At 40.4% G+C, this 17,235-nt stretch overlaps 1 protein-coding gene across 5 annotated transcripts; it reads right to left on the bottom strand.

Moving 5' to 3' along the window:
* Window positions 1-3,267: 3,267 nt before the first annotated feature.
* On the bottom strand, window positions 3,268-17,076 carry FAM76B (family with sequence similarity 76 member B). Of its 5 annotated transcripts, none has more exons than XM_064441340.1 (10): window positions 16,812-17,075; window positions 16,533-16,597; window positions 16,213-16,267; window positions 14,554-14,709; window positions 13,441-13,640; window positions 10,597-10,644; window positions 10,322-10,402; window positions 9,513-9,648; window positions 6,487-6,588; window positions 3,268-5,834 (listed from the first exon to the last, which is right to left on the bottom strand). In XM_064441340.1, exons 1-10 carry the CDS (start codon window positions 16,914-16,916, stop codon window positions 5,745-5,747), a joined length of 1,038 nt encoding a protein of 345 aa, XP_064297410.1. In that variant the 5' UTR covers window positions 16,917-17,075; the 3' UTR covers window positions 3,268-5,744. The 5 variants fall into 5 exon arrangements, with proteins under 5 accessions (XP_064297410.1, XP_064297411.1, XP_064297412.1 ...); XM_064441341.1 differs by having other exon boundaries at window positions 9,513-9,645; XM_064441342.1 differs by lacking the exon at window positions 10,597-10,644 and having other exon boundaries at window positions 16,812-17,076.
* Window positions 17,077-17,235: the final 159 nt, after the last annotated feature.

Here is a 17,235-nt window from a genome sequence, read left to right as displayed (position 1 = left end):
TGTCCCCAACTGCATTGGGTAACCCTCTGAGCAACTAGAGCCTGCAACAGGCTGGGCACTAAGAGGCTGCTTCAGTGCAGCCAGCTAGGTTAATGGACTAGCCTTTCAGCCGTGATTTAAGTTACTCTAGCAAATATAGCCTTACAAGTCTTCCCCTTTTTGGAAGGTTTTTTATGTTCTAACACATCATACCTGTAAATACACTAATTTAAGTGGTACTCTTCTCCTTAAATGAAGGAAAATGCCTCATTTTACATTCACATCCAACTAAAGGAATAATCTCTATCTGAAAAAGACATTTTTCTGTTAGTAAACTGGTTCGATACATTTTTATTAGTTAATCATAAATTTTTATAAGTTGAATTCTAATCAGTATAGTCACAAAATATGTTCAAGAGCAGACCATGGCTGGACAAAAACATTCCAGGACATAATTCTATCATTTATGCTGCAGTGGAATTTTGAACACACAAATGTAAGGGGAAAAATAACACGTGTGATTCTGCAAAAAGTAAACCATTATACAAAAAGTTGTCTAAGAAAGTTTAAAAACTTTCCCAAGGAACAGCTATAAATACAACTGACCTTCAAGATTTCCATAAAATGAAAAGACGTGAGTTGATGTACTTGATGAAGGATAAATTGTGAATGCGGTACATCTTTTACTGAAATAAGGTAAAACACCTTTATCAGTTGATTCAAATAAGGGAAAACATTTTCAGGTTTTCAGCATTCAGTTCAAAATAAATCGCTGTAAGTTACTTAAAAAAGGAGGGGTTACAACTGGAGGTAAAAATCAGCTTAGGCTGCAAACCTGCAGAAGCCATAGCAGGAATACATCACACTCCTGTGACCCAACCTGTAATAAGGTCATCGTGGTCCAAAGCAACTCTGACCTGTTTGTTGGTCCAATATATTTTTGTTTGTCCACAACCCTCCTGCAATCAAAAGTCACTATAAAAGCAGTCTTCTGCTTATGCCTCTAAAACTGACCTTTTGTATGCAAAGACGATGCAGGTTTGTCTTCAGCCTTTAGTATTCTCCAGAAGCTGGAATATCTATTTTCCAACTGACAATTAAAAATAAATGATCTGAGTACTCTAAGAGTCAGAGAGCCTTAGCAGAGGTAAAATCTACATTCTACAAACAAATCTCTACTTTCATCTGGCTTGTTTAGCACATCGGCGTCGTGGTACTTCAACCCCCTTCAGTCAAAATGCAAAATTGCCTTCACCTACTAGGAGAGATTCTGGAGAGAAATTGCCAGGAGCAAGAAGGTCAGTTAGAACAGTGCCCGCACACTGTAATGAGCATTTTTAAAGGTAAACAGGCAAATCCAGGCTTGTTTTCTGTTTGGGTTAAAGCAAGAGAAAATGTCAATGATTTGTGTGCTGCTGAGTGACATATCTGCCCAGACAATTTCTGTCTCCTGTGTAAGGACAGACAGAAAGTTCAAGTCACACGTTGAAACTTGCACCATTACCCAGCTGTGGCAATTGTACGCAGTACTCTTACAGTTTTACCTGTTTTTTTCTAGTCCTAAACAGCATGACTAACTGCTTATAAGATGGATTTTACATTGAACTTGTTTATATTTCAATTTAATCAAGCTATTTGTTCTATTAATTTCTCAAATTTGGTAGTATAATTTAAAAAAAAACAAAACAAACAACAAACCCAAACCCACCTCCTTTAAGGAATGTTGGATTTTACCTTAGAGCTGCCATTTTTGAACACAGAGAGTATGTGTCTTAAAAACCACCCAGCCGTATGATTCAGTATATCACTTAAATGAGTAACATGGTATCTCAGAAGCTTCTCTCCCCATTAGCCCCTACACCTCCATTACCCTCCTTCTTTCCCCAGGAGCACCTCAAACACCTCCTCTTTCCACCTCAGTAATTCCCTTGCCTGATTCCCCCTACCACTTCTGTGGGATTCAACAGAAGTGATTTTATGTACCGATACTTTTTCCATGAGGAAAGCTACAGGAATTGCACCTGAGAAAATGTATCTTCTATTGCAGTATTTTCAACCCAACCATTGTTTTAGTAACTCATTTGAAGGAACAAAAATGACATGAACAGCTTCTACTCCATTTTAAAAAGTTAGTTAAATTACAGTTTGTGATCAAACTTCAGTGTTTTCAAAAAAATCAGTGTGGATTCAGAGCTTCCAAAGACTATTAAGAACGGCTTAAATGCCTATGCACAGGTTACATCCATTTAAATCTTCTTTGAGGAAATTTGCTTCAAATGTTGCAATTCTCTTTTAGGGAGTCCAGCTGTTACATGGCCAGTTACACGAGTTTTGCACGTGTTCACACAGAAGACGTATCTAAACAAGGTACCACACATGGTTTTGACTTGCCCCCAGCTTTAAAAATAAATGGCCTCAACAAAGCCATTGCAAATTTGCATTAAAATGAGGCCAAGAACAATTAAATAAATACCTAATATAAAACATACACCATTCTAAGAACAGGGCTCTGAAACTTAAAGATTATTTCCTTCTAGATAATTGCCTTGAATAGAAAAGTACAGAATCTCTCCTGTTGGTTCATGGGCTGGGTTGTTTTTTAGTTTGTTTTGGGGTTTTTTTGGGTGTTTTCCTCTCTAAATCTTAAATGAGAAGTATTCTGCTGTATTGTGGAAAGATGAAGCTTGATTGCTGACAGAAACATAAATTGAGGTCTACAAATTGCAGCACAAGTGCTCTAAACACTAGGGGCCACCGTGACCGACAGCACGTTGGTGTGGGCTCCTCACTCCTCCTGACACATGAAAGGGAACAGACACAGAAATTACCAAAGTCACCTCGAATCTCAGAATTGTCTAATTTGTTCACAAAGTATGTAAAGGAAGAACCACCTTATGGATAACAGTCTAAGGCTGAAATTGAGGTACTTTTAAACACGAGGGCTGATGTTAACCAGAATGTAAAAAGCCCGTTGAAGGCTTTATCAAATATCACTAGATTTCAGTTAAAACTTAAGGGTTTTTTTCTTCTCTACAAAAAAATATTTCTATGTATTACAATCCTGTTGTAGAAAACCAAAATGATTTCTTGAGATAAATTAATCTGAAGCTCTAATTTGCTACAATTTGTAGACAGCCTAATGTGTCTAATCTTCCCTGAAATCTAAATCCTAAATGCAAATATTAAATTCTGCCCTTTTTTTGGCTACAGACTTCTAGTGAGTGACATAGCGCGAAGGATTAACATGAAATATTAATTTCTGAAGAATTTTAAAAGGACAGATTAATGTTTTGACAAGATTTTATTGTGAAACATTGGATTTAGAAAAGGTACAAAATGTCAACGGTCAGATGTGTGCCAGTACAGTATTTCAACAGTCTATACATGTGGACAGCTGAATAGCTTCACTGCAGAACGTGTATTTAGACATCCTATCTAACAGGGGGCCGCAATATTCACAGGCTTAAAATACATAAATAACTTGAGCCAAAGTGGCTGTTACTGGTCAATGCTAATCAACATCTGGAAACAGGCTAAAAAGCACAATACAGTACAACGATCTCCTCGCAGATCCACATTTAAAGAACATCAGTTCATTATGTCAACAATCTACAGCTCCAGGACACTATTCTCAGGACTGGGATTCAGTTGGCTAGTTTACAACTTGAAAAAATTAATGTTAAAAATGAGATTATGGAAGGAAACCCACAGGTATCTAATTGGAACCAAACACTGTGAAGCCCCTAAAAATTTTGTTGGACTGGGATTTATAGAGTCAATTAATTCTAATATAGAGCTTTGGTTTGTTCCTTTAAAATGTCCTTACTGCAGCTTGAACAGGTATCACTAAGTGATCTTAATTCAAACATTTCAATTTGCTAGACACTTCCGTGTTTTAAAACCAATTTCACCAAACATGGGTCGCCATTCAACTGGAAAAAAACCATTATCAAAATACTAACTCTGAATTGATGAAAGTCATAAATTTGTATGTTAAAAAAAATGATAGTAACACCCCCAACGGATAGCAGCATTCTCTACCCTAGTTTAACAAGTTTAAAGAAGAGCATTTATAAACATACAAAGTTGATTTTAGGGTATAAAAATAGACTTATACCGTATGAAACAAGATAGCTTGATTTTTTCAAGTTACTCAGTAGTCTGTCAATGCTGGAACTTGTTTGAACTACTGAAAAGATGTTCATAGTTCAGTACACGGGTGGACAGCCAAGGATCTTGAGATTTTAGTTCTTTAATTAAAAGGTGTGTAGCTTATACTACACAGTTAAGCTTACTGAAATATAAGCAGTTACCCTGTCACCAGTGAGTACCCAGAGCTGAACTAACCCTTTACTTACGTAAGCCTACTTCACTTTATGCTGATTCGTAACTCACCTTCCTGAACAGGGACCTTGGGGTATACTCAATTATGTTTAACAGAAATTTCTGAGTATGACTAATGTCCATCAGGAGCAGAGCTAAACTTAAACTGATGTAATTTAGAATCAAAATCTACCCAAAACATTAAAACAACCACCCTTTGCCACCACATCCACTCCCTTAATTTCAAGACCACCAGTTTTGGCTACTCCTTTCTCACTGTGTATCTTTACTGGGGGATGAGAATATTGCAGTTCATTAAGAAGAATCACCTTAAGTTACAACTAAGTACATCAAATCAGACAACCGGGAATATTTTTTTAAAAACTTTCAGAGTCTATCACTAATTAAGGATGTAACATTCGGAGTACAACATCTGCTATGGAATTAAAATTAGCGCTGTGCCAAATGGGAAAAAAAAGATAAACAAATCACTAAACTCCAGTGTGGCAAAAAACATTTCGTTTTTTTGTTCAGGAAGTGTTTGGCATGAGCAGCACTAACAGAATCCTACACCTCACAGACACAAGCTACAAAAGTTATCTAAAGCCAATACTCACTGTCCGTCAATTAGCTAGCTCTTGATGCTGCTTCAAGCACTGCACTAGCGACTTTGATCTTTGTTTCAGATTCCTCTGTATACACATTTATATTTACATAAAACATTTATTAAACATGATTTTAAAACATAAAAACCGTATGTACAAAATACCAACATTCCTATAAATAAACAGTTGGAGAAAGGCACTTGCAAGAAAAATCTACAGTAAATCTTACAAAAAACACACTGCCTCTGTTACTGTACAATAGATAATCTTTCGGTAAACCCCTATCACAAGAATGTAAAACACTACTTGTTGTAACTAAGAATATAACCGTTACAGTTGTATTTACACATACATATATGCCTTTTTTTAGTTTCACTTGAGAGCACCATGATTCCCATTCTAAATTTATATTCTGATACAAAGTAAAGGAACAGTTGCCACAAACCAGCGTTCAGCGTCACTGCAGGTTCATAAACTTTTGGCTGACATCAGTGTAGTTTAAAAGACTCAGTTGCTGCTTTGTAAAAAGTACACCTAGTTTGTTATTGCATGTTGTCCTTTTAGAGAGAGCACTGATATGTTCTCTATGCAATTGTTTTAATACTATTGCTGGCAAAAAGTTTCCAATATCAAAAAAATAAAAACATTCTTCAAGCCAGTTGAAGTATTTCATCTGAACAGTAACTAAAAAAAGCTGCATATTAATTATAAAAATGTGTAGGAAACATGCCAACTAATCTGGTGTGCAAAAATATTTTCTACTACACAGGATTTTAAGGGCTTCACAGAATTACTCAAATTTACATTGAGTAGCAAACCCCATGAATAACCAGTTCCTCAAGGAGATGTTAGTATACTGCCGCTTTTATCAAACTTTTTACCCTTTGACAGTGCTGCAACCTGTTTGAGCAGTTCTCTGTTTTTGGCCTGCAAAACAGATTAAAAAAAAGTTTTATGAATTACCGAAACATCTCGGATTGTAGCGCCATGCGCTAATTTCCCGTTGCATTTATGAAACAAATTCTCAAAATACACATGCTAAGAATATTCAAAGAAGAGAACAATCACTTTTCAAGCATTTGTATATGCTTTTTGATACGCGTATTCCTCCCTTTAGCAGAAAATTTAGTATCTGAAGTATTGTACACAGTATCTGTTCAGCCTGCGATTTATAAGGCAACTGATTCAGGCTTTCTTCTGGATAAAATACGCTTTAATAAGAGACATTTAACTGTCAATTGTGTTAACGCTGAGCCCTTAAATCAGATCAATGGCACACTGAGAACTGATTCAATAGCAGAGAACAGACACAAAAAATAACATAAGCTTTGAGAAAGCACATGAAGTGAGCCTCTTTCTTACTTCTAACTTACTCTTTTAGGTTAGAAAGCAATTCTTATAGTGAGTTTAATTAATATGCAGACTGTTGTTGACTGTGGAGCTGCTGTACAATGCATCCAAAGTTAAATGTGGTAATGACCATTCAAGAACTCGGCACTATTTCACTGCTGTGAGGGAACAGCCCGAATACCTAACGCCACCTGAAGTACCTCTCAAGTACTGATAAGCAATTGCTCACCTGCAACTGTTCCACAGTCTCCTTGTGAGCTTTCTCCATACTGTTCATTTTCGTCCTCAAGTTAGACTCCTGGTACTGGAAGTCTGCCTTCAGTTCTGTCAACTGAAAACACAAATTTTATGAAGATTCCCTGGACTGCTACAGCGTACTTCTTCTAATCAATCTGTGACATCTTTATGGAAGCCTCTCAGGAATGTCAGGGAACACTATATTCATCTACTATTGTATTGACAGCTCAGCACTTTGAGAAGTAAACTGAAAATAAGTATGTCTATTTTATAGGAATAAAACAACTGTACTTATATAACCATATTGTTTGGTCAGGATTTGGTATAAAGAAGGTTAATCCTCAACAAAAATAAAATCAAATGCAAGACTAATGATTTATAATCTTCGCTGTTCTTTCAGCTGTGAGATACTTATCACAATCTTCAGTTATGTTTCTTCAGCTATATGGTATGGTAATACATGGAAAAATCTTCTGAAGACACAGAAAGGATTCCTTTGTGTCCTTTTATGCTACAATTTGTCCTAAACAGAATTATGCCTTCCAGAGTTTCACTGCTTCTCAATCTACCACAACAGTGAATTAAACTGTTATTAGAAATGTATAATTAAAATGACTTAACATTTAATTTGGAGTGTGTGGTGTAGTATTGCTGCCAATGGGTCTCTCCTGAGACAGGCAGAGATCCAGCTGACATACACTAAGGCAGGTGTTTCTAAATTGTGACATACGCTTCTATCCAAGCAGCTGAATTCTTCTTCTGGAAGCATGTGCAGCTGGGTGAACTACTCACTGTTGTATATGGACCCAGAAGTTTTAGGGACCACTTCTTTAAAAAGTTTAGTTCCTCAAAGCATCCCAGATTCACCGGGCTATTTCAAACCTCTCTGGTCAATTTGGATTTATCCAGAAATGAAGCCTCTCTGCTAGCAAAGAAGCCCGCTATACCAAACCAGAGCATACATTCCTAAAATGACTACCAAGACTGCTATTAGCAACCTTAGCACGTGTCAAATCACATGTAGCAAAACAAGGTCTTCAGAAGAAATGTCAATCAAATGGTCCTAAAGAAAGTGCAGGTATCTTGGTATAAGGATGTACACCTCACTGTACACAGCCTGCTGCTCGAGGTAAGTACTTACGGCTGTGGTAAATTCCAAGGGATCCAGTACAAAACCACATACCACAAACTAAATATCAAAAAAGCCTAGCGGTGGTATTGCACGAAAGTAACATATGTAACTAGATGAGCAAATGCGCTACCTGTGAGTATTTAGCAAATTGTGGTCCCTTCCCAACGATCAAGTCCCAGGGCCCCATGGTAATGTCTCTCTGTCTCGCTAACATTTCGTCCAGAAAGCGAAACAAGGCTAATATTGCAAAAAATAAGCACTGGTAATGACACAGCTGAGATCTTGATGCATAACAGAAAATGAAGAATGAGGATTGTCTGTAAAGCTGGTGCTCTGAGTTGTTTTTCTTGCCAGACGTTACATATTTTGGATGTTTTTCTTTTGGAGCGCTCTGAACTGTTCAAATGCTGGCCCTACACAAATCTTGCGACAAGATCTTACAGGAATTTCCCACAGGTCTGGCTCAGGCTTTTGTCTTTACATTTACTATCTCACAGTCAAAAAAAGTGCAGTACATTCATTTGTTGTAAATTTTTTACCTATGCAAACATTGTGTGATGTGTTCAGCTTTTCTTGCCCCCCCCGCCCCTCCCCAGCAGCTGAAGGAAGTAAATTACATTCTGAAAGTGAGTAATTCATGCCTGAAGGAGTCCTTAAGTTCAAAGAACTCTGAGGTCAAATAAATAGTTTTAGCAGTGGGGGTATTAAAATTACTAGATGCTCTCCCTATGAAAAAAAGCACAAAACAAGTTACTGCAGCGGTTACGCAGAAGTAGGTGACATTTCCTTACCTAACCCTTTTGTTAGCTTTGCCCAGTAGATCAAATATAAAAAAGATAAGTGAATTTCCTACTGACTCATGATTTCCTACTGGCTTTCTAAGAGAGATCAGGGCCTTAATGCTTGTCCTTTGAAGAAAATACCTAAAGAGAATCCTTGACAGACTGTTCGGCTCTTTCACACTAACCACTTAAAGGCTTGAAACAGCAAGTACTCCCAAACACTAGGTATAACAGTGATATAAATGAAAAAAGGTTCAATATCCTTTACACAACATACTTAAGCGTAGACATTAAGATACTGAACTATGGAAGCATTTTCCTTTCAAGATCAATGAGCCTTTCTTAACCGTCAATGTTTTGATAGGCCACCATGCATCTATAATAAACACTTTATTTGAAAATATAGTAAATTTTTTTTTAATACAATTCCATAACCTACTCAATCCTCAACAGACATTCTAGAGCCACCGTTATAGAGAGTGTCTTAAAAGCATCCAGTTCATCAGATGGCAGAGAAATAAGCTCTAATAAAGGCACAGCAAGGTACGTATCTCTAGTTATTTCTCTTTTCTTGTTAGTCATTAGGTTGTTTGAAGGGTGAATCTCTTGTATAAGTTTCACTGCAGCCATTTGGGCCCGACTATTTCGCTTAACTTTAGTTGAGTGCCAGGCATCCAATCCAAGCTTTTCTTCTAGTCTCTGACCATCCAACAAAGACCTGATAACCTACACTTCAGACATGCTACCAGTATCTGGATATCTGGGATCTTTGCCATGACTCAGTTTAGGATATGGGAAACATACAAACCAGTGCCTGGAATTTTATCCATCAACTGTGGCACATGGCCTGAGTAACAGTGAACAGATGACTAGCTTCTAGACAGCTGAAGTGAGGTGAGATGAATTCCTATTTGACTTGGAGCCAGACTATATTCATGATAGAAAAGTCCCAAACTTGTCCTTTAAATGGTAAGATCTGATTAGTTGATATAAAAAAAACCCTGTATCTGATTTTTGTTTTATCTCACCATTTTGACTTTGTCAGGAGTCTACAAAATAGAAAACAAAATTATGAAGTTCTTATTAAGCAGGTGCAACTTTTACCTTTTTATCTTTTTCTAAAATAGTTTGATCTCTTTGCTGCAGAAGACGTTTAAGTGACATTACTTCTTCTTTCAGCTGACTTATGAGGACAAAGTTGTCAGTTCCTCCACTGTCTGCTGACTGATTTATAGAGCTACTAAAAATAAAAAACAATAGTTACTTACGATATCAACAGAAAAAAACAGTACTTTTTTTTAAATTTCAAATTGGATAATTAAAAATTCCACAAACATCCTTAAGGACTAATGCAAAAAAAGTATGTACCTGACAGAAACGGATGCAACTGGCAAATTACCTTACTAATGGCACACATTACATACACCTGCAGAAATATAATTAAGTATTAGCTTTGAGGGGGACAAATACCTTTTGACTGAAGCAGTCACTTTTATTTTTACTGTAACTATTTGGCCAGAGACAGAATAAAGATTCAGTCTCACACATTAAGATCCAAAAGACTTCTCCAGATCCTAGGTCAGCTTAAAGCAGCAGGTTCAGCCCTGCATCTAGTTGACAGAACACTGATATCAGGGAATACTTTCGTTGAAAATTGCTGCCTCGCACACAAGCTTTATTTCATTTTGCCCAAAACAGCTTAAAAGCAGGAAAACAGTGCCAATTTTCTGCTAATGAAGTCGTTTAGTCGACTGACAGCACTCAGTTGCCACCCAATAATCTGGCTGGCTGGACAATAGTTTCACCTCCCTTATTCTTCAGACCACCACCACCAACAAAAAAAGAAACAACTGGCCACAAATCAGTGCTCTATTTGGTTGAAATGGCTCAGCTTTACAAATATATAACTTTACCTATCTCCATTTGATGGCTTGGATTCCAGTTTGGGTTTTTTCTTTGGAGTTTCATTCTGAATAGCTGCAGAGGATTTATGGCTGAAATCAAACAAAATGTAAACCTAAAGCCTCATACTATATAACTCTCTAATATCACCACTTGCTATATGTGAAATAACTAACTCATGCTCCTAGCTGGAATGCTAGAGACTAGCCAGAAATGCAAGAAAAAAGTCCTTTAAATGGAAACCGTAAGATAAATTAAAAAAATTAATAAATAATATCATATTTACCTCTGTTTCCACAGTCCCTGATCTTGTTCTGGACTCAGACTGCTGATTCTGAAATATGTGAAATGTACTTGGTAACTGACCGAACATGCTGTTCTTTCTAAGTTTATGTGAATGATATCTGTACTTGTGACAAATCCACCCCCTCCATTTTCTAGTTTTTTTAAATAGAGTTAACAGTTATGAATTTTCAGCTGGACAGTCTTATCTGTCATATTTGTGACCACTCTTTACTATGCCAGGACACTATAAAAATATTTCTCAGCTCAATGTTTACACTATTGTAAGACACAAGACTTCAAGACTGATGGCTAAACCTTTTTGCCTCCCAATATTTGTGAACATTAAATTGCTAATCTTGCACTCAGCAGGAGGGTCTAAAGCAGCATTCCTGGGATTCCCATACTGCCACATGAATGTCGCCTGAAGTGGTGTTTGTGTGGCGGCATAAGGGCAAAGTTAAGTTTTGCATCCCTGAAAATAACTGTTTCTCAGGTCTAAACATTTGCTTTCAATAATTTCAAAGGCAACTAATAAACACCATTGATACAGGAATGGTAGCATGCAGAAGATTGCACTGAACGAGACAGTTCAATGAATCTGTATTTCACAGAATCACAGAATGGCAGGGGTTGGAAGGGACCTTTGCAGATCACCTTGTCCAACCCCCTGCTTGAGCAGGCACACCCAGAGTAGGGGGCACAGGAACGCGTCCAGGCGGGGTGTGATTGTCTCCAGGGAAGGGACTCCACAGCCTCCCTGGGCAGCCTGTGCCCCTGCTCTGGCACCCGCACAGCAAAGGAGTTTTTTCTCATGTTTAGCTGGAACTTCCTGTGCTCCAACTTGTGCCCATTGCCCCTTGGCCTGTCGTTGGGCACCACTGAAAAGAGCCCAGTCCAATCATTCTGACATCCACCCTTTAGACACTTATAGGTATTAATGAAATCCCCCCTCAGTCTTCTCTTCTCCAGTCAAACAAACCCAAGTCTCTCAGCCTTTCCTCAGAAGGGAGATGCTCCAGTTCCCCTCATCATCTTAGTAGCTCTCCGCTGGACTTGCTCAAGCAGTTCCAGATCCTTCTTAAACTGGGGGGCCCAGAACTGGACACAGCACTCCAAATGTGACCTCACTAGGGCAGAGTAGAGGGGAAGGATAACCTCCCTCAACCTGCTGGCCACACTCCTTTTAATGCACCCAAGGGTATCGTTGGCCACCTTGGCCACAAGGGCACAGTGCTGGCTCAGGGTCACCTTGCTGTCCACCAGCACTCCTGAGCCACTTTCCAGTAGTTCAGCCCCCAGCCTGTACTGGTGCCTGGGGTTGTTCCTCCCCAGGTGCAGGACCTTGCACTTGCTTTTGCTGAATGTCATGAGGTTCCCCTCGGCCCAGCTCTCCAGTCTGTCCAGGCTACCTCATTGTCTTTATTGTCTCATTTCTACCTCATTGTCTCTCTTGTCTCATCTTAATAATAACTGAGATGGACAGTGAGAAAGAGTTATATTTATTGGACCAGAAGTAACAGGCCCATGGCAGCTTACAGAATAAATGTGCCAAACCAGGAACATTGTGATCTGTAGAGATATGCTTTTATAACTGCTGAGTATATCAGAAGCTCTATTCTGTAGTAAAGAGCTAACCTTTTTCAATTAATCCTTACTGTATGTCTGCCACGTGCATTAAACTAGTAACTTCATTTTCAGCAGAGATTTGAGAGAACAGGAGCAGTAAAATTACTCTCTGCATGACAAGAATAATTTTCTCTTCAAATTCCTAAAAAAACCCAAACCATTTTTTTTTAAGTGAAGGTATGTATGGAGTATTCTCCTCATTCCCAATATCATTCCAGCTTATTTTGCTTCTATCTTTAATTCACACTTAGTCGGGCAAGTTTCACTCAAAATGGAAAATTGTAAACACTAGTGAAGCTTAGAATGAAATTGTTTGTGTGTCCAGGGTCAGGGTCCTTACCATTGCAGCACTGTCCAACACAAAAATAACAGCAACGTAAGTAGTTCTAAAGTTACGCTGCCATAAGCCTACTGACAAAAATTATGACTACTATTGGAATAGCATAAAAACCAAAATCAGTCCCATGATTTGTAACTAGGTAAACTAGTACATACATTAAAATTGGTATGCTACTTCTCCCACGGCCAGAGAATGGCATGCTGAGAGAAGCTGCAGAAGAGAGGACAAAACTGTGTGACATGTTAGCGGACTGCCAGTGACTGAACTGACAGCGTGGTTTTCCTACGTCTATAGGACAGCCACTGACAAGCTGCACATCCCAGCAGGATGTCAGTATAAAAACTAGCAGAGAGATACAAACTGATCCTATACTGAGAACGATTCCACACTGTTGCTTCTGCTTCTCTATTTAACTGCAAGTACGTGCACACGAACAAGTCAGGATGAAGTAAGTTAGGGTGAGGGTTCTGACTGAAGTAGCTGTTCTGTACTCACTGCTAGCACACACCTTTTAACCCATGGTAAATGCATGTAAAATAGCAGTTATCACACAACAGTTACTGCTTAGAAAGCCAAATTCAAGTTTATCCCTAAGTAAGTTGCTCTGTAGCCATTCTGCCCGTTTCTTTTCCAGACTTACTACCGATTTTAACGCTAACTAGTTTGATGAGCACCGAGAATTTCTGCTTTTTGCTGACCTCCCTTCAAACTGTAAGAATACAAGGATTTTTACAGACCATGGAAGAACAACATTCTACTGCTGCTTTTGATGCCATATTTTAAACCGCATTTCTTCTTTTCTTTGATTTGATCTCAGTACTAACAGAACACAGAAGAGGAAGAGCTACCAACAGCTACTTTAATTTTTGAGATACTTACTTATGATGACTGCCGCTGTGACGATGATGATGGTGGTGGTGATGGTGGTGGTGTTTTGAATGATGCTGGTCCTTCTCAGTAAGAGATGAAGATGAGGAGTTTGAATGTGAAGATCCTAGGCTCTTCCTCTGTTCTTTTGTCTTCTGTAGCACTCTCTTGTAGGACAGCGTGCAGAGCCAACACAACAACTTCCCATCAACCTTTTGGGAAATAATTCACAGCAGGATTTTTTTTCCAAGTATACTTGCACTAGAAGGATGTACTTCAATATTTGCAAAACAAATTTATTTCACTTCATCTGTTACGTTTGGGAAAAATCCAGACATCTCTTTGGTACGAAACAGCGCTACCACATCTCCAACATATGCACGTTATCATTTACTAAAGTGAATCTCATTCCGTTTCTTTCTGCCATTTAAAGTTATGCTAGGAAGCGGCCTCAGGAAATGTTAGACTCTCTCTATATCACAGAAGTGACCATAACTTTTTAAAGGGACAAATAATTTTTACTTTAGGCAACATGTACCCTCTCTTAACCCAGCGTATTCCAGGCAGAATCAAGATGTCCAGCCAATATGTTACTTGTACCAAGTAAATTATGCTGTAAAAACGGCATTATTCTTGGGTTCAGGCAAGAGGCTTTTGAGGTCATTTCCTCAGCACCTTCTGGAATGAGAAAGTGGCACTCACCAAAGCTATTTAAAAGAACAGAACACACAGGGCTGCTCAGAGAAGTCTGCCTCTCTGCTTTAAGGCAAGGCAGGCAAATCAGAAGAGGTAAAGTGGCAGATTCAAGTTACGCATATACATAAGATCCAACAGATTGGGGGGGTGGAAAAATCAAAGCACCAGGAACTGTTCAGCTGCTTGCCCTCTGTTCCCCAGCTACAACTGTCAGCTTATGCTTAAACTTTTAAAAAGAGTGATTTAAAGTTAAGTTAGCTCAGTAGCTAACATAACAAGGTGCAAAATTTAATTCAAATATTGTAAAGCACAGCAACTTTAATCTGATGTTAGCAAACTTAATATACATTCCTGTTAGTCTTTCTCTTATGAAGGAGGAACGTTGTCTGTTGTCAGCCTAAGCCATTACAGCTGTGGAACAAAGCCTACCTTCCTTCTTCCCTCCTCTTTTCGATCAAAAGCACACTGCTGTTTGCACTGTTCACACGTCTGAGGTGGGCCATACTTCTTCTCCGAGTTGGTGCAACGCTGACATTTTGTGCCAATAAATGCTGCAATAATGTTACAATACTGACAAGGCTTGGGCTGAAAAACAGGTAAGTTGAACTGAGGTTAATACCTTTACAGCTTCTGTACTGAACGCAGGTATTTCAAGTCACACAGTGATGCTTCTAAGCTAGTAGGGCTTCACATAACCTATCTTAAAGAACCTTTTTCCCACCATTTCTATCTTCAGTACTAAACTTTTCCCCTAAAATGATGCTCCTTCAATGGTCAAAACCAGTCTGGAGTTCCCATGAAAACCCAAGCACATATGCAATGAAAGAAATAGGTACAATGCGACACAAACCTAGAGGTGCCTGAAACACACCTCTACCCCTCCCTCTTTTTTAAATTTTTTTTTAAGATATGATGTCATTTTCTGTTTTACTACGTTACTAAAGAAATCACTTTTAAAACCTTGTAAAAAGAGTAATTAAGTCATTTTTTATAGTGGAAGTTTCTGAAGACATCCCTCCCCCTTGCACTACTCAGGGATTTGATAACCCTACAGCTCCAAGATTAGCATCCTGATCCCTACAATTCTGCAGGAAACTTTAAAACAAATCCAAACCAACTTCCGATACCATCAGGTCAGGTTATTTACTTTTATATCATACACTCTTCTAGAATAATATGCTGCTGGAAAATCGCTGTCAGTTTTCATAAGTTAGAAACAGCTGATTTTCTTCAGTGATGTTCCTTTTTTTGATGATCTAATGATAAAAACGATGGATCTGTCTTACTCTTCTTTTTGCTACATTTTAAGCTTTTGAAAGAATGTTTTGTTCAGTTTACGTTTACATTCCCAAACTAACTGTCTACATACCAACAGCTGTTATGTTCCTCAAATAAGCTGAATTTCACCGAATACGGTTTATGTCAGGTATACAGAAGTTACGCACTTTTGTTACACAACAAGATTATCTTGATACCTTCTATAAACCAGTACCTGCAGGGCGCTCAGACACAGCGTGCGCACTTGTATGTTAAAAATATTAATTAGTCTAACAGAACTGAAGCTGAAGTTTGAGACGAGAAAAAGCAAAGTATGATGCATACAGCTAACACTCGTAACACCTTTTCTACTTAACAGCTTACCAAGATTAACATGCATTTAAAAATTTTGAGACTTACTTAAAATAAAGGATGTGGCATTGTTAGATTTTTACATTTACCACTCATTAAAAAGACAGACAGCTAACAGGCTTTCTGCCATCAAGTGTGCGTTTATGAGAACATGCAAACAATTATTTTACATGCATAAAGTGAAATAACATCGTTTTTGCTATGAATAGCGATACTGCAGTTCTTCATAACTGTCAAGCTACTTATAATCATAATGCATTTCAATTTGAAAACAGAAACTGTAAGCCACAGAGGAAGTCAGGGGCTGCCAGTGATTTTCATCGCCTTTCTGGAAGGTAATCTTTTTTCCTTTTTCCCCCCCGAAAGAAAATAAGAAGTTTAGTAGCAAGATAACTTTTTTAAAAAATTTAAACCGTGAATGACCTTAACTTTGATATTTACCACTACGAGCCTACTCACCGTTCCAAACTGCTTCACGTTTTGGGCACACTTCTTGCATATCGTATTAGTTTTGCTAAAGATAAAATAAAATGGCACAAGGCTTAATTCAGCGGCACGCGCCCCCGCGCGCCCCCCGCCACGCCTCCCCATGCCGTTACCGGCCAACGCGAACGCGCCGCGGCGGCGAGCGGCGAGCAACGAGCGGGCAGCGCCGCCCGGCCGGGCGGGTCCTGCCGCCCTGCCCTGGCCAGCGCCGCCGCCGGTGCCGGCTCCCGCCGCCGCACACGGTCGCGCCTGCGGAACAGCCGTTCCTGCTGCGGGTCGCGGCCCCCCCGTACCTCTCCTGCTGGAACTCCGACCGGCAGTAAGTGCATTTCACGATGGGGTGGGCGATCCGGCACTCCTGGGGAGAGACGCGCGCCGTTACCCGCCTTCGCCACGGACACAGACCCTCACAGCCGCCCGCCCGCCGCGGCCGGCACCGCGCCGAGGGGCGTCCCGCCGGGCTGGCGGCTTGCCTCCCTGCGCCGGGCCGCCATCCTCATCCTCCCCATCCTCCTGCTCCTCAGCGGGGCCCGTCCCGCCCCCCGCCGCCCCGCGCCTCAGCCCCCCCGCACCTTGCACAGCTGCTGGCCCTGGGAGAGCTCCTCGAAGGGGTAGCGCTGGTTGCACTTGGTGCAGGCGTAAAGAGCCGGGGCGGCCGCCGCGGCCGCAGCCGCCATCCGCGCCGCGGACCGGCGGGGCGGACACGGGCGGGCCGAGGGAGGGGAAGAGGGAGGTGCCGGGGCGAGGGCCGGAGCGGCCGCCTGGGCCCGCCGAGAGCCGCCCCCTCCCGCCGCCACCGCCCCGCGAGCGCCGCCCCCCCGCCGCCGCCCTAGGCCGCGCGCCCAACCCGCGCCGCCCGCCCGCCTCCCCCTTGTCTCGGTGTCGGCATCGGCGTCACCCCGCGCGCGCCCCCCCCCCCGCCCCGGGCTTGGGCTCCAGCGGCAGCCAATCACCGCCTCGCGCCAAACCTGCCTTCAAAACTCGCCGTCCAATCGC

The sequence above is a fragment of the Phalacrocorax carbo genome, chromosome 1, assembly GCF_963921805.1.
Source record: "Phalacrocorax carbo chromosome 1, bPhaCar2.1, whole genome shotgun sequence".
NCBI lineage: Eukaryota > Metazoa > Chordata > Aves > Suliformes > Phalacrocoracidae > Phalacrocorax > Phalacrocorax carbo.
Note: the sequence above shows the minus strand (reverse complement) of the source record. Positions and strands in the feature narration are given on the sequence as shown.